The sequence below is a fragment of the Chiloscyllium plagiosum genome, chromosome 3 (genome assembly GCF_004010195.1).
Source record: "Chiloscyllium plagiosum isolate BGI_BamShark_2017 chromosome 3, ASM401019v2, whole genome shotgun sequence".
NCBI classification, from domain to species: Eukaryota; Metazoa; Chordata; class Chondrichthyes; order Orectolobiformes; family Hemiscylliidae; genus Chiloscyllium; species Chiloscyllium plagiosum.
In genome coordinates this window covers 19,872,431-19,899,613 of record NC_057712.1, presented here as the reverse complement: position 1 = coordinate 19,899,613, position 27,183 = coordinate 19,872,431, and the positions used below count along the sequence as shown (strand labels likewise).

Genomic DNA, 27,183 nt, shown 5'->3' with positions numbered 1-27,183 from the left:
TTCTGTCCTTGTTACAGTTGGAGAGGTGGGGTTTGAGGGCAGAGGTGCGGGATGTGGATGAGGTGCCTTGGAGGGCATCTTCAACCACATTTGAAGGGAAATTGTGGTCTCTAAAGAAGGAGGCCATCTGGTGTGTTCTGTGGTGGAACTGGTCCACCTGGGAGCAGATACGGCGGAGGAATTGGGATTACGGGATGGCATTTTTGCAGGAGGTAGGGCGGAAAGAGGTGTAATCCAGGTAGCTGTGGGAGTCGGTGGGTTTGTAAAACAAAGTCAATGTCATGTTGGTCGTCATTAATAGAGATGGAGAGGTCCAGGAAAGGGGAGGGAGGTGTCAGAGATGGTCCAGGCGAATTTAAGGTCGGGGTGGAATAAGTTGGTGAAGTTGATGAACTGTTTGACTTCCTCGTGGGAGCACGAGGTGGCGCCGATGCAGTCGTCAATGTAGCGGAAGGAGAGATGGGGAGTGGTGCCAGTGTAACTCCGGAAGATGGACTGTTCCACATAGGAGACAAAGACACAGGCATAGCTGGGGCCCATACGGTGCCCATGGCTACCCCTTTAGTCTGGAGGAAGTGGGAGGATTCGAAGGAGAAATTGTTAAGGGTGAGGGCCAGTTCAGCCAAACGAACAAGAGTGTCAGTGGAAGGGTACTGTTGGGGACATCGGGAGAGGAAGAAACTGAGAACTTGGAGGCTCTAGTCATGGCGGATGGAGGTGTAGAGGGATTGGATGTCCATGGTGAAGACGAGGCATTGAGGGGCTGCAGAAACTCTGTCTAAGGATATTTGAATTTCTGATTTGCATCTTGTTGGTGGTGGCGGCGGCGGCGGCGGATTGAATGCCACTGGTGGAGCGAGTAGGTATTTGTGGTGTGGTACCAAAACGAAAGATGCTGCTTTGTCCTGAATGGTGTCAAGCCTCTTGAGTGTTGTTGGAGCTGTACTCACCAGGCATTTGGTGAATATTCCATCACACTTTTGACTTGTGCCTTGTAGATGGTGAAAAGCTTTGAGGAGTCAGGAAGTGAGTTACTTGCCGCAGTATTCCTAGCCTCTCCTGTAGCCACTGTATTTATGTGGTGGGTCCAATTGAGTTTTTGATTTAAGGATAACTCCCAGCATATTGATATTAGGGGATAGAGTGATCGTAACACTCAGTGTCAAGGGGTGCTGGTTAGAATGCCATTTATTGGTGATGGTCATAGCCTGGCATTTGGGTGGCGGAATTGTTACTTACCACTTGTCAGCCCGAGCCTGGATATTGTCCAGATGTTGTTGCATTTGGACATGGACTGCTTCAATGTCTGGGGATTTGTGAATGATGCTGAATGTTGCACAATCCCAACTTCTGAAGTTTATGTTGGAGGGAAGGACATTTTGAAGCAGCTGAAGATTGTTGGTCCTACGACATTACCCTCAAGATCTCCTGCAGTGATGACCTGGAGCTGAGATGACTGACATATAATAACCACAACCACTTTCCTATATGCCAGATATGCTCTAACCACTGGAGAGTTTGTTCCCTGATGTCTATTCATTCCAATTTTGCTAGAGCTTCTTGATGCCCCACCTGGTTGAATGAAGCCTTGGTCTCACCTCCCCTCCGGGATTCAGCTCAATCATTTTTTTTGTCCATGTTAGAACCAAGGCTGTCATGAGGTCAGGAACTGAATGGCCCTGGTGGAACTCAAACTTGGCTTTGCTGAGCAGGTGCTGCTTGATAACACTGTTAATGACACCTTCCATCACTTTAACAAGAAATTAAGACAATGTTCAACACAGTTGTGTTAACAGCTCCTGGGCTTGGGCAAAGCGGATTTAGGAATGATGGAATACCTGGATGATACAGCCAGAATGGAATATCCATGTCAGGCTCCTGGATACTAGACTGGAAGCCTCGTCTGAAGAAAACTGCTGCTTCTGGACAAGACTGCCTGTTGGAATACTGGGACACTGAAGTTGAAGAAAGCCTCTGTGCCAGGATGAGACCATCACACAGGCCGTGACTGCCTTTCTCCTCCTCCACATGCCCATGCCTAGCGATGGACCTGGAGTCTCAGCCTAGCCTGTGCACATGGGTCAGGGTACTCAGCCGAGGACATGTACCTCACTTGCTGGGAGACCTCAGGCTAGGTGGAGCCGTGTCTGGTTCATCTTGGTGTTGCTGCTGCCGGAGCCCACCCTCCTCACTTACCATTTTCTAGGTTTAAAAGAAAAGGAGAAATGCAAAAAGAAAAGTGAAAGAAAGCCGATAGGATCAGACGAGCCCTGGGCTTATTTCCCCCAATCTGCGGCCATATTGAAATTTTAATATTACTTGATTTGGAGATGCTGGTGTTGGACTTGGGTGTACAAAGTTAAAAATCACACAACACCAGGTTATAGTCCAATTGGTTTAATTGGAAGCGCTAGCTTTTGGAGCGCTGCTCTTTTCATCAGTGGTCGTGGAGTATAAGATCACAAGGCACAGAATTTATAGCAGTGTGATGTAACTGAAATTATATATTGAAAAAGACCTGGATTGTTTAAGTCTCTCATCTGTTAGAATGATCGCATTTGTTTCCAGTTATAATTTCAGTTACGTCACATTGTAAACGTTTGCTATAAATTCTGTGTCTTACAATTGTGTACTTCACAACCACTTGATGAAAGAGCAGCGCTTCGAAAGCTAGTGCTTCCAATTAAACCTGTTGGACTATAACTTGGTGTTGTGTGATTTTTAACTTAATATTAGTTGAGTAGAATTCTTTATTAATCATTACTAGGTAATAGCCTATCGCTGTTATTGCTAGACCATTAATACCAAAACCCAGATAATGTTCTGGGGGCTCTGGTTCAAATTCTGCATTGGCAGATGGTGGAATTTGAATTTGGTTAAAACCTCTGAAACCTCCAATGATGACCATGAAACAGTGTTGATTGTTGAAAAATTCCATCTGGTACAGTAATGTCCTTTAGGGAAGGAAACTCCCATCCTTACCTGGCTTGGCTTACATGTGACACAAACTATGTAGTTGCTTTTACTGCCCTCTGGGGAGTTGAAATGCCCATGATTAAATAGCGGAGTGGACTCAATGAGCTGAATGGCTTTACTTCCACTCATGTCTTTATGGGCTTATGCTCTGGGCAATTAGGGATAGGCTAGCTAGTGAATAACACATTAGCTCCTCCTGTCAACAATAAGCTATTCTTCAGCTTCTGTTTCCCAAAATTAGAAGTTTTGCTGATTTCCAAACCAAAAATTAGTTTATTTGTTGAGTCCTGAAGTGAAGACTGAAGTGCACTCAGTGAAGTATTGTATTGCTGTGTCACCAATCCTGCTTAAATTTCTTGATATCTATGATTTCCAATAGTGGCTATTCAGACATTCTGAATATAGTTTTGGTGTATTGATGCCATTAACTTTATTTTGAAGAGATGAAAGCCCTCTGTGCTTCCCAACTACTTCCCATTTTTGGTGCTTAAATTGCTATGACCCTAGATTGGGGGTGTGGGTGAGATAGCTGTAAGAGCCAGATAAGGAAAAGCAGAAAAAATTTGTAGCTTGATGGGGTGTGGAAAATATTTAAGACTTAACTCCTTTTGAAGAGCACTAGTTGTTCCTTTAGTTTTTTTAGGACAGGATTCAAGCTGCACAGAATTATTTTTAGAGAAGCACTGAGCTGTTATCAGTCAATTGAAGCTCCATGGCAGGTATTGTATGTGTTAGGTTTGTGACTAACCTGTAATTGTTTTGTCCCTTTCTTTGATTTTATTGCTAGTGTTCCCTTTTTTTCCCCTCATTTCTTGTGTATCACCTTTTTAATATTGTTTGCACCTCCAAAAGGTTGGTTTGTGACCCACAGTTTTGGAAATCCTGTTTTGATTATTAGCTACTCTGTCTTTTCAATTAGCATGTGGTATGGCACTGAGTCATTATAGATAAAGGTACTTTTAAAATTAAGTCAGTCACACTTTTAAAAATTTAGGTTACTTTATGCAATGTAAGACTTTTTATATTTGTTTTTGAAGTACGCTTGAACGGTGAAACATGTTTGAAGGGCCAATTCACCTACTCCTGTTCTGATTTTCTATATTTGTTTCTTTCTCCATGTATCAACATGTTTACCATAACTGTCAATAATCTTTTATTGCTGGAATAGATTGGTTTCGCTCATAATACACAGTTGCGGAGTTGAATGGTCCTGAAGAAGGACCAAATCAATAAAATTACAGCAGTAAAGAAAGCCTTGTTCTTTGACCAGGCACAGCTGCTCTAATAGTATTTTTCTACACTTTGCCCTTATTTGACTTTATTTTTGAAACATACTTGATTGGTTTCCTTTTTAAATGATACTTGTCCTTGACTTGATAACTCATGGTAAAGCTTGCCATGTCTGAGTATTCATTTTATGAAGAATTTCTCTTTCACTTATTTGTATATTCTTAGAGTTTGAGCCCTCTAGTTAGATGCACTACTATTGAAATCACTGGAAACAATGTGAATCAAAAAATGATTTTAATTGATTTATAAAATTAGTCTCTTTGATTATGTAGAAAAAAGAAGTGTGAAAATTAATTCATACAATTGACTGTTTGAGAAAACTCTGTATAATGAATACTAGTCCAGAGAACACGCACTTGTTTCCATGTAGTATTTGTATTATTTAATTCGGAAGAAATTTTGAGATGTGGTTGAACATTGGTTTGCTTTGTGACTTTATTCCAGAATCACAACAGGCCATTGACAACTCCATAGAGATCGATATTGCATCACCAAATCACCTTTTTATTTAAACATGGAAAATCATTTGCACTGCTCCAGCTCCCTCAAAGCCAGCTCTCCGAGTGACAGGATGTCTGATCCTGTTTTAATCTTGTCAGCTAGGGTACTCTCTGGGACTGTTATCTGGACCAAACAGGGAACTCCTATTCTATGAGGTACACTTGGCTGACCTCTTTACATTCGCTACAACCATCCTATATAAACACCTTTCTGACTCAAGAGAAAAAGAAGTTCACATTAGACTTTCAAAATCAATGACTGTACTGTCAATTTTGGCAAATTGTGTTAATATTCCTAGGCCTATTTTTACACATGAACAGATTTTGATTTTGTGGAAGCCTTTGAGAAAATCTAATTCAAACTTGTATTAAGCAAGTCGGATACAGTACTAATTTGGAAGTGTTGTCAGTTTTAAATCATATCTAATATTTCTGCAATATTGCTAAGATTTTGAGTTACCTTGGCAGCAGAAAAACAAAAATGTGACTGAACCTGAGCCAATTCCAAAAGCAACTACATTTGCTTCTCCATTTTTCCTGTTGCAGGTCTCAATCTTTAGGCTGGCCTGCTGTTGACTTTTTATTTACATATTCAGTATGTACATAGTCTATTTCTGGGTTTTTTTCACTCATTCTAAACTGGGAAGGCATGGTGGTTCAGTAGTTAGCACTGCTATCTCACAGCGCCAGGGACCCATGTTCGATCCCAGCCTCAGGTGACTGTGCAGAATTTGCACATTCTCCCTGTGTCAGCTTGGGTTACCTCCCACAGTTCAAAGATTTGTAGGTTAGGTGGATTGGCCATGCTAAATTGCTCATAGTGCTCAGGGATATGTCGGATAGGAGCATTAGTCAGGTGTAAACGTAGAGTAATGGGGGAATGGGTCTAGGTGGGTTACTCTTTGGTGGGTGTGAATTTGTTGGCTCAAATGGCCTATTTCCACACTGTAGGGATTCTAAGTATTCATTTCTAGTCAAGGTTTTTCTTGGCTTTTCTTTCTCTTGGCGCTCACTCCCTATAATGGAGTCTATTCCTGTATCCAGACGTCAAGCTAACTTTTATAACATCTGAGGGAATAAGGTAAAGTCACCATATTCTCAGAGAACTATAGGGCTGCTCTCTCTCATCGGAAGAGATGAATGATAGTGGTTTAACCAGAAAATGGGCACCCATCTTAAGATTCTTGCTGCAGCTGATTTGTTGCATGCATCCATGTCATGCTGTTTTCTACCAGAAGGTGGTAGGATAAGTCAATAATTTGTACAAACTGACAAACATGTTTTAATAACCGCAAAGAACATACAAAATTGTCTCAGTGCTCCAACGAGGCTTAGCACAAGTTGAAAGAACAGCATCTTGTTTTCTGCTTGGGGGACCTGCAGCCTTAGGACTTGATTTAAAGTTCAAAGATTTTAGAGCCTAAACATTACCTTCCGTGTCCTTTTACTCACCCCTACACCCCAGACCTTGCCATGACATAGGCTGCTTTCAGCATTGCCAACCCATTTTTCACCTATGTATTGTCCCCTTTGTCACCTTTTATTTTTCCCTGGTTTACCATCCCTTTTCAAAGCTACTATCCATTCTGAAGAAGGGTCACTGGTCTCAACATCAACTCTGCTTTCTCTCCATCGATGCTGCCAATTCTGCTGAGTTTCTCCAACGATTTCTATTTTTGTTGACACAAACCTGTATATGATATAATTATACTTAAGCTTGGCTAACTTCTTATTTAGGATCCTTGTGTCTTCCCTGCTCACTTCCTATAACAAATGCACATGAAGAATGAGATAATTGGGACCATTCAGTCAGTTGACTGTCCTTTCCTCCCCTATAGCCCAAGAAATCTCTCCAATCTCTCCATCTTTATTGCTGAATTTGCATATTCCACTTTTGCTCGAATCTCTCATTTGTCATCTCTGAGCTCATTGACCACAAGACCCACTGTCTGCTTCCTCAATCCTATTTCCCTTCAAATGTTGTTCTTGTCCCCTGTGTTAAGTGTATGTCTGTCAGAATTTTAAAGTGGTTTGAGTATAGATGAGAAACAAAGACAGAAAATTACTCATGAGTGTTGATATGCATGCTCCCTAACAGTAACAACACAGGATAGAAATAAAGGAAGAAATACTGGGAACTTCTCAGGAAGGGGTAGCAACAGTTGTTGGGGGGCGGGGGGTTGGGCTTGAATCCCCATATGGACTGGGAAATTAGATGGGGACAGATAGTTGAGATGACAAATTCATTTTTGGGATAGTCCCTTAGAACAGTACATCCTCGAACCAACTGGAGAGCAGGCAATTTTGGACCTGGTGTTGTGCAATGAAATATAATTGATTGCTGCCTCCTAGGGCACATTAATCATAATAACAAGCAAAGAACTGCAAATGTTGGAGATCTGAAACAAATGAAAACAGAAATTGCTGGAAAGCTCATAATATGATGGAATATTACATTCTATTGGAGAGCGAAGAATGGATTCAAGATTTGTATTTTCAACTCAGGCAGTTATGAGGGCATGGAAACAGCTGGCTAAAGTGCACTGGCAAACAAGGCTAAAGGATAGACAATAGATATTGGTGCAGATATTTAAGGGAATATTTCAGAATGCACAGAAAATGCAATTCCAAAAGAAAAAAATTCCAAAGGAAGGTCTTATCATTTGTGGTTAACTTAAAAAAAAAAGTTAAATATAATAGCAAACTTAAAATCAGAGTTGTGCAAACATGAGTGAAAGGTTTGAAGATTGGACATATTATGAAGAACTGCAAAGAATGACAAAGATAAAAAGGTTGGGGAAAAATTTAAGAATTTTTGAAAGAAAGCTAACTAGAATTATAAAAAATAGACAGTGAACGTTTATTTCAATATTTAGAAAGAGTTAACTAAGTGAGTTTTGGCCCTGTAGAAAATGACTCTGGTAAATTAATAATGGAAGGAGATAGTAGTAGCAGATGAATTCAACAGGGAATTTGTACCAGTCTTCACTACAGAGAATACAAGTAGCATCTCAGAAATAGTACATCAGAAAATAGAAGGGCAGAGGCATTCAAGCAAAGTACAAGTGCCAGGGGAAGGGCATCCTGCAATCTTATTGAAAAATGGCAAGTGTGATAGTTAATGCATTGGGTTTAATTTTTTAAAAGTCCCTAGATTTGCTGCAAATCTCAAATGTAACTGCTTTATCCAAAAAGGGAGAGAGACAAAGTGGGAAACAATAGCTTAACATTTTTCATTGGAAAATGTTACAAACTATTGATAAAGATTTTATAGCTGTGCACTTAATGTTTGAGGTACTCAGGCAGACTCTTTCCACTGGTTGGAGTCATATCTGTCATGAAGGAAGATGGTTATTGTTGTTGGAGGTCAGTCATCTCCAATCCAGGACATCCTCTGCAGGAGTTCCTCCGTGTAGATATATTCTAGTCGACCTGTTCAGAGATTCAACCCTTTGGAGCAGGTGGGACTTGAATCCAGGCCTCCTGGTCCAAACCTAGTGACACTAGCACTGTACAATAAGAACCCCACAGTTCCTCACATAGTGTCCTAGTCTCAATCATCTCCAGCTGCTTCATCAATGTTCACTAGAATTTGGGACTTCTCAGACACTGAAGCAATCCATATCCAAATGCAGCAAGATTTGGGCAATATCCAGGCTTGGCCTTTAAATAGTAAGAAGTAACATTATGTTCTGTGCTATTCTGTGCAAATCTTAAGCCACCACCTTCTCCTCCAAAACAAAACCTTTCTCTCTGTGCTCATGATTTGCAGTTTTGTCTCCAACTTTTTTAGCCGATGGCCATGAAGATGTTACCTCTTGAATCTATTCTCCATCTTTGGGAATTCCCTTACTGAACCCCTCCAAACACATTTTTTTACCCTGGAGCTATTCTGAAAGGGCTGTTACAAATTGTCACATAAGAAACTGACAAGGGTGAACAAAACCTCCTCAACTTGTCTGCGACCTTTGATATGTTTGACTATGCTACCCTATGCCACTCTCTCCCCACCCCCACCCTCCTCTAGTTTATCTCTCCACGCTTCAGGCTCTCTGCCTTTATTCCTGATGAAGGGCTTTTGCCCGAAACGTCGATTTTGCCTGTCTTCGGATGCTGCCTGAATTGCTGTGCTCTTCCAGCACCACTGATCCAGAGTATGCTACCCTAATGCCTAACCTCCTCCACATTGTCATTGCAACAGTGTGAGACTGCAGCGACTAGTTTCTTTCTTGGTCTTTAGTTGTCCTTTGTCATGTAGAATGGCTTTTCTATTATAGTTGCCTCTGTTGTTCTGTCAATGATCTATCTTTGGCCCCAATGTTATCTGTGTGCTTCCATATAGAGAGTGACAGAACCTGAAAACACAATGTCAGTTTTTACTTCTGTACTGAAACCCAGCTCTATCCTAACACACCTCTCTACACTCTGCCACTGTTGCTGAATTATTAGATTGTTTGCCAGGCATTTAGTACTAGATGAGACAGCATTTCCTGCAATTAAATACAGAGGAACCTTGATTATCCGAACGTGATGGGCGGGCACTATTTCATTCGGATAATTGATTATTCGGTTAATCAATTTAAATGCCTTTCCTTTAGGGCTCGGAGTTTTTAAAGTCTGCTCCCCATTCAGGAGACTGCAGCAGCACACGAGACACCACCCCCAATCCCGTGCAACACCGCCCCCGCCCCCGCCCCCAACCCCGTGCAACACCTCCCCCCGCACCCTGCCCTCAATGCCGCCCGCCCTGCCCCCAAATCCCGTACACACCTGCCCCCCCCTCCGGGACAGGTGGACTGGACACCAACAGCAAGACTGCTGCAGCTGCCTTTGTGGGGTAAGTCTACAAATAGCACACACGCACACAGCCACAGCACACACGCACACAGCCACAGCCCCACACACAACATTTTGCTGCAACGTTTTGACAGGTTCCACTTTTGCCCTGTGCAGGACAATGTTGGAGAGATTATCTGGGAAAGGGGGGTTTAGGGTCACCCCTGTGTCAAACTCCAGGGTAAGAGTGGGGAGAGAGGGGGGGGCAGTTAGTCATTTGGAGATGGTGCCTGTTTAATCACCGTAAACAAAAGATGCGATCACTAATGGAAACACATCTTTATAATGTTTCTATCGGGACCTTGAGGTCTCCTTTAGATAATCCGATTTTAGGATAATTGGTATTCGGATAACCGAGGTTCCTCTGTACTGGGAAGAGTGAAGTCATTGTTTTGAGCAAACTCAATTCTTTCATTGTAATAAAAACCAACAACTGCAGATGTTTGAAATCTGAAACAAAAATAAGAATTGCTGGAGAAACTCTGCAGGCCTGATAGTATCTATGGAGGGAAAGCATTTCATGTCGCCCTTCATTAGGACTAGATTCATTCTTTAATGACTCCAGTCCTGTTCTGTTTAATGCTGGAGCATTTGGCACGGACGTGAGCTTCAAACCACGTATTTGTGCCATCATTAAAAGCTATAAAATTCAAAAGGCAAAAAGACAATAAAAAAAATACAGTAACTATCACTAGAGGAAAAAGTGCTAGAGAAACTGCAGAATCCCTGGACCTGATTGAATTCATCTTTCGATATTAAAGGAAGCAGCTACAGGGACATTCGATGCACTTGGATGCTTTTTTCAGCAGTCTTTAAATTCTGGAAAAGTCTCAGAGGATTGCCACCTTTTCCTAACTGCTATCATTTCCAAAGAGGGGTTTCTGGACTCAACTTCAACTCTGTTTTCTCTCCACAGTTTCTCCAGCAAGTTCTGCTTTTCTGTGTTCCATTTTAGGAAGCCTTGCTATTATGGCTTAATGTCCCTGAGCGTTTCTGTCCATTGATTTTTAAAAGTGATGCCAGTTTGTGTTTTAATATTGCAGGTATACTTGAAGACTACATTTGTAGTGTGATTGCAACATAATGACTGCTGTCACATCACATAGTTTGTTAACCTATGTTGAAGAGGAGAATATTACTGCTTTCAAGGCATTGCTGGAGAAGTGCAAAGATGTGGATGAAAGGAATGAGGTATGAAGTTATTTACATTAAAATATTTCACCATTTTATATTTGATGACATAGTCATTTTTTATAATGCAAGTCTTAACTAATTGCACTTAGTTAATCATTAAATATGTTCAGAATATAATAATTACTAGAAGATAATTATGCGATTCGATTTTTTAAAAATCGACTGTTTAGAAATGTTTAATTCTCCTGCCTCCCAAAGAGTTCCTAATAAAGGCTAGCCAAGAGATTGCAAATTTTATTGTCTCAATAGGGTCCCTCTTGGCTGTTCTGTAACTGCATGGTAGAAAATGTATGAAAGTTGCAAATGACAAATCTTTCAGAGATTTGGTTTTTATACTTCTTTTTTTCCCCCTCTCGTTTTGAAACATCAGCATTGTGTGTAGTTTCAGCTTCTCTTGAGATAAATATAAACAGACAGCCCAGGTACTCCACTATTTTCTTTTAATCTTGTGTAAGCATTTACCTTGGGAACTGGTGCCTTTCTCTAGTTTCCTGAGTAATGCAAAGCTTTGTGTATTTGTTTATTCAGTCGTGTGGGTGTGACCACAATTATAGGTTGTTGTCAGACTGGAGCCTGATGTCTGTCACACCCACATTGTTGACTGACCACTCTTAAAGTAAACAAATGCAGCAAACTTTACAGCCTTGGCAATTACGTATAATTTTAATGCCCACTAATTTTCTCCCAAAAATTAGTGTAGTGTTGGGAATATTTAAATGACGTATTATCTTCAAACTGTAAAATACTTTGCACTTTCAAATACAGAACTACATTAATGATTCTTAATAAAGAACATGTTCAAGCATGCTAAAAGTTTCCCCTGAGACAGCTGATCTTCTCTTAATATCTTCAGTTGGAGAGACGTGTTGGTTGATCAGTCTTATTTGTTTTTGCTGCAAGATTGAAAACATTTAAAATGACCGAAGGATACATGGTGGGTGTGTGTTTAGAAATGGGAAAAAGAGACTTACATATTGAAGATGTTTATCACCATTTTGATTTTCTTAGTAAGTTGAACATTTGGATCATTGTGAAACTGACTAATAACATTGCGTTGCAGAGTGGGCAGACTCCATTAATGCTGGCAGCAGAGCAAGGGAACTTGGAGATAGTGCAAGAATTACTCAAAAGAGGAGCTAACTGCAACCTGGAAGATGCTGTAAGTACTTCTACTGTAATTCTAATAACTGACTACAGAAGTTCCTGATGAAGGGCTTTTGCCTGAAACGTCGATTTTCCTACTCCTTGGATGCTGCCTGACCTGCTGTACTTTTCCAGCACCACACACTCAACTCTGATCTCCAGCATCTGCAGTCCTAACTTTCACCTACAGAATTTTGTGTTAATTTTAATCACACTCCAAAAACTCTTACTTGAGATTTTTTATGACAGGATAACTGGACCGCTCTGATTTCAGCTGCAAAGGAAGGATACTTGGAAATTGTGAGTGAACTCATTAACTTCAGTGCCAACCTGGAACACAGAGATATGGTAGGTTTAAAGTAAAACATGTTATCCTTTTGTGAGGAAGAGTCTACAGAATTGTTTGTGCACGTGCTATTCTAGGCCAATTGAATGAAATGGATGTGTTTTTTTATTGTAATTAGAATAGGCTGTCAGTTGGCTGGATGACTGGTTTGTGGTCTCCTCTACATTGGGGAGACAGGATGTCAATTTGCGGAATGTTTCAGCGAACATCTCTGGGACGTGGGTACACACACGCACACGCACACCCCACCCCGCCCCGCCCTGTGACTGAACACCTTAACTTCCCCTCCCACTCTGCCAAGGACATGCAAGTACTGGAACCCCTCCACCGCCAAGCTCTAGCCACCTGATGCCTGGAGGAAGAAAGTTTTATTCTGCCTTGGGACCCTCCAACCACTGGGATCAATGTGGATTTCACCAGTTTCCTCACCTCCCCTTCTTCTACCTTATCCCAGATTCCAACTCAGCAGCATCCTGTTGAACTGTCCCACTTGTCCATCTTCCTTCCCACCTATCTGCTCTACCCTTCTCTCCGACCTATCGCCTTCACCCCCACTTTGATCTACCTATCGTATTCCCAGCTACCCCTCCCTCCAGCCCTACACCCCGCTCCCATTTATTTCTCAGCCCCCTTGGACCACCCCTCCTTCCTGATGAAGAGCTATGCTCGAAACATCAACTCTCCTCCTCATTGGATGCTGCCTGACTGGCTGTACTTTTCCAACACCACACTCTTTGACTCTGATCTCTCCAGCATCTGCATTCCTCACTTTCTTCTGCCTGATTTTGCAATGCAGAGCAATGCCAACAGCATAGGTCAAATTCCCTAACTGGTTCAGGTTACCATGAAGGACTTGACTTTTCAACCTCTCCCTTCGCTTGAGGCATGGTGACCCTCAGGTTAAACTACCACCAGTCTTACAAGAGTAGCCCTATGGTCAGAAAGTATTCTCAAATTGATGTATAAAATTAATTTATGAATATTAGTTAGAGAAAGTGGTGTCTCTTAAGAAAAAAATTGATATGGTTAAGATTAATTGCATGTAATTGGAAGTGCCTAGGTATGACAGTAGTTTTTAAAAAAAACACGTACTATTTTCATGTCATGCATGTTAAGAAACTTAAAATGTGAAAGCATGCATGGGACTCCAGTATCGATCAAGGCTGTGTGAAGTGGTTAGTACATTGAGGCTAAATTTCCTCTCGAGTTTGATATGAACCTGTGTTTACGTGTCCATAAGTGTTGCTGATCCAGTCATACTGAAGAAGGATCACTAGACTTGAAATGTTATCTCTGTTTTTCTCTTCACAGATGCTCTCAGAATTGATTTTTCTAGCATTTTGTGTTTTAATTTGTTCCAGTCATTTGCTTCTTTGCTTAAGCAAGGAAGTGAAACAGAATGTAACTTCAAATGCACAGTCGGATCAGTTATGGTTTCATTGCAGAGCAAGATCAAGGGACTGAATAGTCAACTTCTGCCTGTTACTAGGGAGAGTGAGAAAGGGAAAAGGAGAAAAATGTCGTGTTCCAAAGGAACATTGCTTACACAGCGCTTGTAATACAGCTATAAATACTTTCTGTTAATATAAATACAAAGCCAGATCATGTTTTCAGTTTGTACTGGTGTTTTAGAACATTACAGCACAGGAACAGGCCTTCGGTTTACCATGTCTATGCCAACCATGATGCCATTCCAAGCTAATCCGATCTGCCTGCACATGTCCCTGTCCCTTTTATTCTCTGCCTGATCATGTGTCTGTCTGAGTACCTGTCATAATCTGCAACATGACTTGCCAACATTTATACTCCATAGCCAAACAGTGAAAGCAAGCATGTCATACATCTTCATTACCACCTTATTCACTTGTGTTACAACTTTCAGGTAGCTCTGGACATGCACCCTGAGATTCTATAATTAAATAATAATACAAATATAATTAAGCTAATAAAGTGTCTAAGGTTCCTTGTAAAAATTGAACTGGTCCACATTTTTTAAAACAAAAAGAAGTTTGAAAATGAAATAACATTTAAAGGAAAATACTGTGGTCTGTCGTTCAGATGAGATCCATGTGGATTAAAAGTTGAATTTAACAAATACTTTATTGTTAGAATTTGGAGTTGGTCTATAGTTGAGGTAATAAGTGCATGCAAATTCTGATGTTGAATTTGATCTTCCTGGATGGACCATAACTTCCGGTTTTTTTCCTAATGTTTGTTTGTACTGGTTAGAACTATTTTTAATGTTTCTATTGTCATTTTTGTGAGGGGGTACAAAAACATCTTTTTAAAAGCTGCTAAATTTTAATTTGAATGTTGCAGGGTGGCTGGACTGCCCTAATGTGGACAGCATACAAGGGACATACAGAAATTTCTCGATTGCTTCTTCAGAAAGGGGCAAACCCAAATATTACTGGACAGGTGAGCAATTTGTTTCTGAATTACTGGGATCAACAATTTATAGCATGCAAAGATAAATCCACTGAAAAGTTGATTTAGATTTGCACATGTTATGTACAAGCTACTTGCAAACTAGAAAAGATCTGTCTGACATTTGTAAATAATTGATGCAAACTATAAAGTGCACAATTGGTTCTAAGATTGCATTAACTGTCTGTTTCCTCCTGTGTGGAAAATATCTTTATTTACTGGATTACTTTGTTCTGACTTGAATCTCAGTCTTGGTAATTTTTTTAGACTTCTGTCAAGGATTGATAGGAAAAACCATCCTTTTTTTTGTTGGTTGAAAATATTGGGTTGAATATTTTTGTTTATTAATCAGTTTGTAAGATATCATGGTGTCCAATAGGAATTAACAGAGCTAAAGCAGTTTGCTGATTCTGGAACACCTTTATCCTTCTTGAGAAAAGGAAAGATGGATTTGTTTGCGAGTTGACAAAGGATGCTCGACTATAACTTATTGTTTGAAATTTGACATTGAGCCAAAAATATGAAGTAGATCATGAAGGTTTGTAACTTGCTTGCCTTTCTAAATTGTTAATTTTTTAAAAAGCATAATTGTATTAAATTGCATTGAAGAGAAAACGTGAGGATGATTTGAAATTATTCTGTAGCTGAGTTTAGCTTTCAAGGAGTTAAATTCATGGGATAGAAACTATGTAGATGGGAATCTAAATGTAATCTAACAGAGGCGGTGGTGTATTATTACTAGTAATCCAGTACCTTTAGGCTAATGTTCTGAGAGTTTGAATTCAAGACTCTCCATGGCGGCTGATGAAATCTCAATTGTTTTTAACAACTGGAATAAAAGGTTTTTTATTCACATATTTGTAGGACTTGGGTGTTGCTGGCTGGACAACACTTAGTACACATCTGTAGTTGCCCTTGAAAAACTGGTGGTTAGCTGCCTTATTGAACTGCTAGAATCCATGTTCTGTAGATAGGCCCACAATGCTGTTAGGGAGGGAATTCCAGGGTTTTGGTCCTGCAACAGTGGATGAATGGCCATATATTTCTAAGTCAGGATGTGAGTGGCTGGGGGTGGAATTTGCAGGTGGTGGTGGTGTTCCCATGGCCTTCTAGATAGAGTGGCCTTACGTTTCAAAGATGAGTCTAAGGATCTTTTGGCAAATCTCTGCAGTGCATGGTGTAAAGCCTCTTGAGTGTTGTTCAAGCTGCACTCACCCAGGCAAGTGGGGAGTATTCCATCACACTGCTGATTTGTGCCTTGTAGATGCTATGCTTTGGGAGTCAGAAGGATGGTTACTCGCTGTAGGATTCCTAGCTTCTGACCTGCTCTTTGTAGGCTTTGTATTTATATGGCAAGTCCAATTGAGTTTCTGGCCAATGGTAGCCCCCAGAATGTAATTAGTGGGGGATTCATTGAAGGTAAGATCATTTGAATGTCAAGGGATGGTGGATAGATTGTCTGTCTGTCTGTCTGTCTGTCTCTCTCTGTCTGTCTGTCTCTTATTGGAGATGGTCATTGGACACTTGTGTGGTACGATGTTACTTACTACTTTACAGCTAAGACATTGACCAGGTCTTGATACATTTGGTCATGGACTCCTTCAGTATCTGTAAAGTTGCAAATAGTGTTCAACCTTGTGCAATCATTGAGCATCCTCACTTCTGATCATGTAACCATTGTTAATTGTTGTAAAAAGACATCCTTTTTAGGAAAGAAAATTTGCCATCCTTAACTGGGCTGGCTCACATCTACCCCCAGATACACAGCAATATGGTTGACTCATAACAGCCTTTAAGGGCTATGAGGAAAAGGCAATAAATGATGCTCATCCTATGACTGAAAGAAAAGCCTCACTCCTCAACATTCCATTTATTTTTAAACTCATTCAGTGTAGTGTAAATTTTCAGTGTGTAACAAACAGATGGAATCAAAACATAAACCCTGCATATGTGGATCATGTATACAGTTCGCCTAAGATTTGATGAGTTGGAAAATAGCTGTACTATTTTGTTAAAATTATATAAACCATTTTTTGATCTAATAATAACTTCAGTTGCTGTTGTTAGCCATGCTAGAACCAAGTTTATGTATGTTTTGTTTGCTGCAAATGATATATTCTTTACTTGGGAACTTTTTCTTGTTTTAAAAACTAGTTTTGGACTACTGAATCACTTTAAGCTTTAAAGTAAAATTTGAACATATTATGGTCACTCTTTCCTGTACAATAAATATATTAATTATCCCTTTCTCATTGCATAATGTTAGTTTCAAATAATACGTTGCCTACTGCCTCCTTGACATTCTGATCTACTGTCTGTCTTGTGTGCATTTATACAAACTCATCCTTCACGCCATGATAGTAAATTTAATTTGCCCTGTTTTATATGAAGATTAAATCTTCTCCATCATTGCTATATCATCCTTATTAACTGCATCTGTAATTTATGGTTTTGTTCTCTGAACAACAGCAACCAAAAAGATTTTCTATCTCATGTTGTTTCTTAACTCCACCCAAACTGAGCCCACTTTTTTTTCTCTCTCTTTGACAGTAAAGGATTGAATAAAGACAGATTTACCCCATCTCCTTTTCCATTTTCTGACTCTTATCAAAGTTAGGAATCTTGCAGTACTTAGTTCCTAACCTCGATTGATTTGCTGTCTTGTTGCTGTAATTGATCTGAGATCAAACTTATTTCTATATTTGCTATTAATTCATCTAATTTGCTGTATAATCTTTATGCATTTTGGTAGTTTTTTAGTTTGTTTTTCTAATTTTTCCTGATATGATTTTGGTTACTTATATCTTCTTACTTTTTATTGCTTTCACTGCCCCTTCCAGACCCACTGTGCTTAATTTTACTCCAAATGCTTCCCTGCTGTATAAAGCCTTGATGTTTTCCTTGCTGTACTTGATTAAACTTTTTTTTTCCCTGAATCCTTTCGCCCAGTTACAAATACTTGCAGCAAACCTTGAAATTACTGCTAGATTCATAAAGTGAACTATCAAAGCTGGCTGTGTTTTACTTGTATATTTTAAATATGCACTTAATGAAATGCAATTTTTATCATTTTTTGTTTTCTCTTAAAACATCTCTGTTTTAATGATCAATTAGTGACAGATTTGCATTTTCGCCAGCAGTATAGCGTTTACCCTATTATTTGGGCAGCTGGACGAGGACATCATGAAATTGTTGAACTTTTGCTGCAACACAGCGCCAAGGTCAACTGCTCTGACAAAGTAAGTCTGTAATAGATAGCATAAAATACTTGCTACTGGCATTTGCATAGAAGTGCAACAAAAATATTATCTTCATCTGATAAATGCAGAACTAGTGGCACACTCCTAGTTACAAATTCCCAACCTGAAAAGGACCCATTTAACCCTACTTTCTATCTCTGATAAGTTGACTGTGTCACTGCTAATATTTTGCCTGAAACCCATGAGTTCTTAACTTGTTCAGTAAATTTTAAAAAAGCACCTTTTTGAAAATCTAAGTGGTTTTCCTTTATTGACACTACTTGTTGCAGTCTTAAAGCATTTTAATAAACTTGTCAAACACAATTTCCCTGCCACATTAGTAGATGGTGGTTTTGTGGTCATCCCATCACTAGAAATTCACAGTCCTATATAATGTTCTGGGGACTTGAGATTGAATTGCAACTAGTAAAATTTGTAATCAATTAATACCTGTAATTAAAAGATATCTAGTCAAATGGCCATGGTTGGTTGTTGCAAACTCTCCGGTTTACTAATGTCTTTTAGGGAAGGAAATCTGCCATTTTTTTTACTTGATCTGGCCTACATGTAACTCCTGACCACAGATCTGACCAATTCCATACATTCAATCACTCCAAAATGAAAGAAACAGCACCCACAGTATTAAATGTACTTCTCAATTGCTCAGGAATGCAGCTTTTGACTCAGCTATAAATAATACTATTATAGTACTATAAATGGTTTCAAATCTTGTGTTTACCTTTTTTAATTGATTTGTGTACAAAACAATTGTAATCAGGACTTCAGAGAGGCAGTACACTTGACACTGAGGTTGGTTGCAAATAAAACCTGGTTCAAGGTTTTGACAGGTCTCACAAACCATGTTTATGTTGTCTTAACTGTATTATAGAATCTAAAGTATATTCACACAAGCTTAAAAAAATGTTTTTTTTCTAATTTTCTTTCAGTATGGAACAACTCCATTGATATGGGCTGCCAGAAAGGGTCATCTTCAGTGTGTAAAGCATTTGTTGGAAATGGGTGCTGATGTTGATCAGGAAGGAGCTGTATGTATTCCCAACAATTTATCCCTACATTTAATATGTATTTTAATGAGATTTAAATTATTATGTTGCTAAATATACACAATTAACTGTATTTGATTTTATGTTGAATTAAAAAATCTTTGGTGTGTAAGTACTATTTGGAATAGCTCTTTAATCAAGTTTGAGTTGTAAGTGAGTGCAGAATGATTCTTCCAAATTAAGAATTAGTTTATGTGGAATAATGCAAATGGCTTGCTATTTATGACTCTGATTTTTATGGGGCCATGCAATATGTTACTTCGATGTCGTCATTGTAACTTAAGTGTACTTAGTTATGAAAACATTGCAATATTAAATCTGGCAGATCTAGTGAAATAGTAAGAAGTAGATTGATTCAAAATGAATATTATTTCAGTATTTCAAGTAGACTATTCATTACTTTCCTCTCGTGTTTTGTGAAATGGAAAACTTAGTCTTTTAGAGAGGGAAGGTAACTTTACAAACAGTAGCTTTGTGATTTTTTTTCAGATGTTTGGGCTCGTGCATTCCCTCCTCCTCAACTTTGTTTTCCTGTTACCTGACCCCTGTCCCCTTTCTCTTCACTAATTAGTTTATCAGAGAGAGACTACCTGTCTCCACTTTATTTCATTGGTGTTCAATTGGGTGCAAGTGGTTATATTCTTGTGACATTTCTTTGGCTGAGAAACACCAATCTCGATTTTGTTAGCATTTTCCAATAGCACGTAGTCTGTAGACATGTAAATAGTATGTAATAGTAAATACAGTTCTTCATGCAAGCTGTTTCTAGAAGAGTGAGGTGCAGCTATTGTAGTACAACCTAAGCATGGATTAAAACAGTTCGCACAAGAGAGATCCAAAAACATACGAATTACAAAGAAAATAGGAGCAGGAACAGGCCATTTGGCCTGCTGCTGCTTTCATTATGATCGTAGCTGATCATCCAACTCAGCCTGTTCCTGCTTTGTCCCAATATCTTTTGATCCCTTTAGCCCCAAATGCTATGTTCAACTCCTTGAAATCAGTTTCAAATTGCTTTCTGTGATAGAAAATTTTCAGGCTCTGAGTGAAGAAATTTCTCCACTCCATTTCCGCCTTTTTTTTCACATCTATTCTTAGACTGTGACTCCTGCTGGGTTCTCCTGCCATCAGGAATGCCCTTCAGCTACTCTGTCCAGTCTTATAGAATAGAATAGAATAGAATAGAATAAAATAGAATATCTACAGTGTGGAAACAGGCCCTTCGGCCCAACAAGTTACACCAATCCTCCGAAGAGTAACCCACCCATACCCATTCCTCTACCCTATTACTCTACATTTACACCAGACTAATGCACCTAACCTATATATTCCTGAATACTATGGGGGAATTTAACTTGGCCAATTCACCTAACCTGCACATCTTTGGATTGTGGGAGGAAACCTGAGCACCCGAAGGAAACCTGAGCACCCAGAGGAAACCCACACAGATACTGAGAGAATGTGCAAAATTCCACACACAGTTACCCGAGATTGGAATCAAACCTGGGTCTCATGCCGCTGTGAGGCATCAGTGCTAACCACTGAGCCACCGTGCTGCCCTTGATAGAATTTTATAGGTTTCTGTGAGGTACCATTTAATTCTTCCAAACTCCAGTGAATATAATCCTAACCTCTCCTCATATGTCATTCCCACTATCCCAGGAATCTGGTTGATAAACCTTCACTCCACTCCCTGTATAGTTACAGGACCCTTCCTCAGATAAGGAAATCAAAGCTGCATCCTCATTGCAGGTGTGGTCTCAGCAAGGCTTTGTACAATTACAGCAAGACATCCTGTTCTGTAATGAATCTTCTCACTAAGAAGGACACCTGCCTTTATCGCCTGCTGCTCATTCATGATTATCTTCAGCAACTAGTGCATGAGGATACCCAGTTGTCACTGCATACTCCCCTTTCTTAATATCTCAACATTTGGATGATCATCTACCTTTCTGTTTTTGCTAAAAAAAGTGAATAACCTCTCCTTTATCCACATTCCACTGCATCTGTCATGCATTTACCCATTCATTCAGCTTGTCCAAATCTCGCTGAAGCGTTCCTTCACCCTCCTGACAGCTCACCCTCCCACTCAGCTATGTCATCTGAAAGTTTGGAGATATTGCATTTAGTTTTCACTTCCAAGTCATTAATATATTGTGAATAGCTGGAGTCTAAGCACTGATACCTGTGATATCCCACTAGTCACTGCATGCCATTCAGATAAAGACCCACTTATTCCTACACTTTGTTTCCTGTCTTATTTTTCCAACTTATTTTTTATCTATCTCTATGTACTATCCTCCGATCCCACGTGTTTTAATTTTATACAGTAATCTATGTAAGACTTTGTCGAAAGTCATCTTTGAAAACCCAAGTAAACCACATCCACTGGATCCCCTTCATTTCCTCAATTGGTTTCATCTTTGAAAAATTCCAGTAGATTTGTCAAGCATGATTTAGAATTCTGTGCTTACTCTGTCCAATTCAGTCCTGCCACTCTTTTCCAAATGTTTATCTGTTAATTCCTTTATAATAGACTCTAGCATTTTCCCCATTATTGATCCAGGGCGACATGATTGCTCAGTGGTTGGCACTACTGTCTCACAGTGCCAGCGACCCAGGTTCGCCTCCACACTCGGTTGAATATTTATGTGGAGTTTGCACATTCTCCCTTTTGTCTGTGTGGGTTTCCTTCATGTGCTCTGGTTTCCTCCCACAGTCCAAAGATGTGCAGGTTAGGTTGATTGGCCATGCTAAATTTCCCATAATGTCCAGGGATGTGTAGGTTAAGTGGATAAACCATGGTAATATACAGGGTTACAGGGATAGGGTAGGGAGTGGGTCTGGGTGGGATCCTCTTTGGAGGATCTGTGTGTACACATTGGGCCGAATGGCCTGCTTTCACGCTGCAGAGATTCTGTGATGTCAGGTTGACTAGTCTATAATTCCCTATTTGCCTCTCACCTTTAAATAGAGGGGTTACATTAGCTACCCATCAACAAGTAGGAATAGTTCCAGGGTCTATCGAGACTTGAAAGATGGTCAGCAATGCATCTGTTGATTTTCGGGTACTTTTTTAATTACTTTGGAATGATTACCAGACTCTGGAGATTTATCAGCCTTCAACCCCACGTTTTTGCCTACTTTGATAACCTTTCACTCTTAATTATCACGCATCTACATCTTAAAAATATTTAAAGACTCTGTTTCCACCACTTTTTCAAGAAGAGAATTTCAAACACTTCTGACCATCTAAGAGAGCGATTTCTCCTTAGCCGTGTCTTAATGTCCTTTATTTCTCCAAAAGGAGAAATCTCATGTTCGCATCCAGCCCTGTGTAAACTGCTCAGGATATTATATTTTGAAAAAAAGTCACTTTGTACTTCTCTTAACTAAAGTAGATATGACCCTCGTCTGCCCAATCTTTTCTTGCAAGACAACCCACTTTTTCTAGGTATTAGTCATTCTGAGTTACTTTTAACACTTTTTTTTGCATCCTTCCTTTAAATAGGAAGCCAACACTGGTTACAATACTCCAGATGTGGCCTTATCAGTGCCCTGTAAAGCTGACGGATGAAACTAGGACAAGAAGGCATAGCCTCAAAATTAGGGGAAATTAAGACTGTATTGAGAAGGAAATTCTTCACCCAGAGAGAGTTGTGAATCTGCGGAACTCCATGCCCAGTGAAGTAGATGAAGCTTCCTCATTGAATGTTTTTAAAGCTAAGATTGTTTTGAACAGTAAAGGAATTAAGGATTATGGTGAGAGTGCGAGTAAGTGGAGCTGAGGCCACGAAAAGATCAGCCATGATCTTATTGCGTGGCGGACTCGAAGGGCCAGATGGCCTACCCCTGCTCTTAGTTCTTCTGTTTACCTCTCCCTTTTGTATTCATTTCACCTTGCAATAAATAACAAACTCCAGTGGGCTTTCCTAATTACTTGTAGTATCTACATATTCCTCTTTTGTGATTCATGCGCATATCAAGGTCCCTTTTCAGTTCAGAATTCTGCAATCTTTCACCATTTAGATAATGTGCTTTTTAAAATTCTTCTTGCTGAAATGGACAGATTCACATCTTTCAAAATGCTCCATTTGCCAGACCTTTTGCCCACTGAATTAACCTATCTCTGTCTCATTTGAAGAGGATAAGAAAGCTATAAAATGTACCTATATACATTGTAACTTCACATTTAGCAACGTATCTTCCATTCCTTCGCCCAAGTCTTTTTTTATATTTTTTTTGATTAGATTACTTAGTGTGGAAACAGGCCCTTCGGCCCAACAAGTCCACACCGACCCTCCGAAGAGCAACCCACCCAGACCTATTCCCCTACATTTACCCCATCACCTAACGCTACGGGCAATTTAGCATGGCCAATTCACCTAACCTGCACATTTTTGGACTGTGGGAGGAAACCGGAGCACCCGGAGGAAACCCACGCAGACACTGGGAGAATGTGCAAACTCCACACAAACAGTTGCTTGAGGCAGGAATTGAACTTGGCACTGTGAGGCAGCAGTGCTAACCACTGTGCCACCATGTCACCTGGTAAAATGTTGACACTCCAGTTCAGATCGTTATGGCACTGCACTTTCTATACCATGCCACCTGGAAAAATGACTTATTTATGTTGACTGTTAGCTAGCCAATTGTCTATCAATGCCAGTATGGTACCCTCTATCATCTTATTATTCCACAATAATCTTTGATACCTTATCAACTGCCTCCTGTAAGTCCAAGTACAGTACATCCACTGGTTCTCTTTTAGCCAAAGTGAATTATTACTTCAAACAAATCCAATGAATTTATTTGTCATAATTTCTTTTTATAAAATTATGTTTACTCTACCTGATTACCTTGAACTTTTCTATGTGCCCGGCTAGAATTTTAATAATAGCTTCTAACTTTTTGCTTTCACGGATATCAAGCTAACTAGCCTGTAATTCCCTGCTTTCTAACTGCCTCGCTTTTTGAATAAAAGAGTTACATTTGCTAATTTACAATCATGAAACTTTCCTGATCTAGAAAAAAAATGGGAAATTAAAACAAATACATCAATCATCTCACTAACCACTTTTTCTGAGACCCAAGGATGTAATCCACCAGGACTTGGGGATTTATTAGCCCGTAGCTCCAACAATTTCCTGGTGATTTTGTAATTTTTATTCCTCCCTCTCTTCAATTTGCTGATTTATTGCCATTTCTGAGATGTCACTTGTATTGTCTATACTGGAGACTGAGGCAAAATGTTGTTAATCTGCTATCCCCTCATTTTCTGTTATTGATTCTCGAGACTCACTTTTTAGAAGATCATTACCTATTTTGTTAACTGTTTTTAAATATCTATAGAAACTCTTTTTATTTGATTTTATATTTCTAGCTAACGTTAACATGTTATTAATCTTTTAGTCATTCTTTGTTTTTTCTATTCTGACCAACCTTCTCACCTGGTAGTTTTGTTTGCACAATTATATGATTTCTGTAAGTTTGACACCATCTTTAATTGGTTTAGTTCACCACAAATGGTGGGCCCTCCTGTTGAAATTTTTCATTCTTATTCAAATGTGTTTATTCTGAGTATTTTAAGATATCCTCTGAAATGGCTGCCACTGCACCTGTATTGACTTATTCCTTAATCTTGTTTGCTGGTTTGCTTCAGTTAACTCTGCTTTTGTGACGTCCTAATTGCCCTTATTCAAGTTTTAAAGTACTCGTCTTAGACACACACCCTGTCTGTGCCCTGTAGAGCCTTTTCATAGACGATCCCTCCCATAAATCAATCCCTCTGAATTTGAAATGAACTATTCCTGCTGAATCAAGTTTGTTGCAACGTGTGTCAATTAAGGGACTACACTTGCCTGCAGCTGCTGTATTATGATTTTCCATATATATTGCATGAGTTCAGTAATCATTGGAATTTGTTCTGGTTACTGCCGGCTCTGGTTGAATATCTGAACACAATATGTAGAAAAATCAAATAAAAACTCGCTACCATAATATTTTTAGTTATCCTTTTTCATCTCTGAACAAGTGGCTTTATCTTTACAAAATACAAATGATCTAATTTTTTTTTGTGGGTTACATGATAATTTTGATTTTTAAATTATCTGCCTGGTCTACTGAATGAAAAGTTCGTACAAAATTTACAGGAAATAAGTTCTTATCTGGAATCTGACTTGCCCATTTATCATATGGGCTGGGATCATAACACAAGCAATGATCTAAATTTAATGAAGAGGACCTAAACACCAGTTTCCAATTTTTCATTCATCAGTAGTGCAATGAAAATTTGTTAGTTCAGTTTGAATTTTGCATCTGTCTCACACTCTATAACCTGTGTGAAGGATGCGTGGGTCAAAAATAAATCAGCACATTGAAAGATGTTGATTGTGTATAATTGACTGCAAAAGTCTCTGAGCAATCATTAATTGTCAAACAACTATGAAATCTAATCTAATCTTTATTCTAAACCAAATCAATTCTTATTCTTTAAAAATGTGGAGACAAAGGGAATTGCTATCTAAAGGTATAAACCACTTGATAACCCTGACTTTTTACCATATACCGTGTTTACAGAGAAGGATCCACTGTATGTTACTTGCACTTTTAAAAATAGTGCACTTAAGAATGATATTTATTTCAAAGCTTTTGAGTTGTATCGATCCCAAACTGAATCTATCATTTTCATTCTTTTATGGGATAAAGATGGCTCATCTCTAATTGTCCTGTGAAATTACTGTTCTGACAGGCTATTCAGAGGAGTTAAGAGTATGTAGTGATTGGAACCAGGTGGACCTAGAAGTTCTTGATTGGGGTTGTTAACCTGGGCCACTCAGGAAAGCCTTGGCTGACCAACTTGGGGAGGCAACGGCCTCACAATGTTGTCACTGGGCTATTAATCCAGAAACTCAGCCCATGACCCAGAAATCTGGGTTCAAATCCAACCAATGCAGATGGTGGAATTTTAGTACAATAAAAAAATCTATAGCCAACAGATACCACAGTTAGGCGTTAATGTGAGGGGAGAAAAAAAGGTATAACCAGGAGATTTAGAATCTCCTCAGTGTAGGGCACAAAGGGACAAAATAAAAAAAAGCCAGGCGAATAGCAACTTCTCAATTGAGGGCTGACTCCGAACTGGCTGGCCACAGCCAATATACTGTGCAATAATAAATAAAAGGTAACTTGGTGACAGGATACTGCTTCTTTGCAGTTATTAGGATCTGAATCGCGTGTAGACCCGACCAGTTTAAGAAAGGCAGATTCCCTTTTCCTAAGGACGTAATGAACATGTTTTTATGAAAACTTGATTGTAATTTGACGTTGACAACAACACCAAGACTAACTTTCAATTTCAGATTTTATTAATTGATTTTAAATTTTATGCGTTGCATAGGTATATTTGAAACCCATTACCCTGAACATTTGCTTAGACCTTGAGGCTAGTTCACTGACATCACTACCATCCCAGTGCGCTTTGAAAGGTGGCTTGAAACAAGCACTCAAAATAAGGTGCAAACGTTTGTGGCTACAGTGGCAATTGGTGACCACAGTGTGACAAATATAATTGAAGTATAGCTAATCAGGAAAATAGAAGTGAAATTATTGAATCCTCATGATATTCTGAAGTGGTTTACATCTAGTGGTTTGCAGAATGCAAATGAGGCACTTAATTTTGCATGAAAGGAATGTTCCATAAACAGAAAGTAAGATCAGTAACAACTTTGTATTTAGTGTACTAAAACATCCCAAGATGCTTCACGAGTGTATTATGAAACAAAATTTAACGCAACAAAATAAGAACCAAAGATTTTGGAGGGAAGTGATGATTTTTAGGGCACAACTTAATGAAAGAAATGCAGAAAGGCTCAGTAGTTGGAGAGAGACTTTCCTGGGTAAAGATTACAATATCTGAAAGCACATCCAGCAGTAATGAAATGATTGAAGTCATCATTGAACAAGATTGGTGCTGTACAAATGTGAGAGTTTATCACTGGTTGAAGTTCCTGAGATAAGGAAAGGCAGCGATCTTGGACTTACAAGAATACAAAGCAAAGAAAAGAACTCTAAATCTGATACATTTTTAATTAGATATCTGCATAGATCAGTGAGTACAGGGTGATGGATGAGTAGAATTTAGTGCAGGCATCATAGTTCTAAGTTTG

General features: G+C 39.3%; 1 protein-coding gene across 8 annotated transcripts in view; it reads left to right on the top strand.

Moving 5' to 3' along the window:
- The window catches only part of LOC122541468 (kinase D-interacting substrate of 220 kDa-like), a 150,187-nt gene that overhangs the window by 11,011 nt on the left and 111,993 nt on the right, over positions 1–27,183 (top strand). For 7 of the 8 annotated variants that reach the window (XM_043678313.1, XM_043678306.1, XM_043678299.1 and 4 more), the window contains exons 2-7: positions 10,646–10,793; positions 11,857–11,955; positions 12,189–12,287; positions 14,605–14,703; positions 17,850–17,951; positions 18,899–18,997. In XM_043678313.1, coding sequence (XP_043534248.1) covers positions 10,686–10,793; positions 11,857–11,955; positions 12,189–12,287; positions 14,605–14,703; positions 17,850–17,951; positions 18,899–18,997 — 606 coding nt within the window. In that variant the 5' untranslated portion in view covers positions 10,646–10,685. The remainder of the gene's footprint in view (positions 1–10,645; positions 10,794–11,856; positions 11,956–12,188; positions 12,288–14,604; positions 14,704–17,849; positions 17,952–18,898; positions 18,998–27,183) is intronic. The other variant, XM_043678271.1, reaches the window with a different exon arrangement.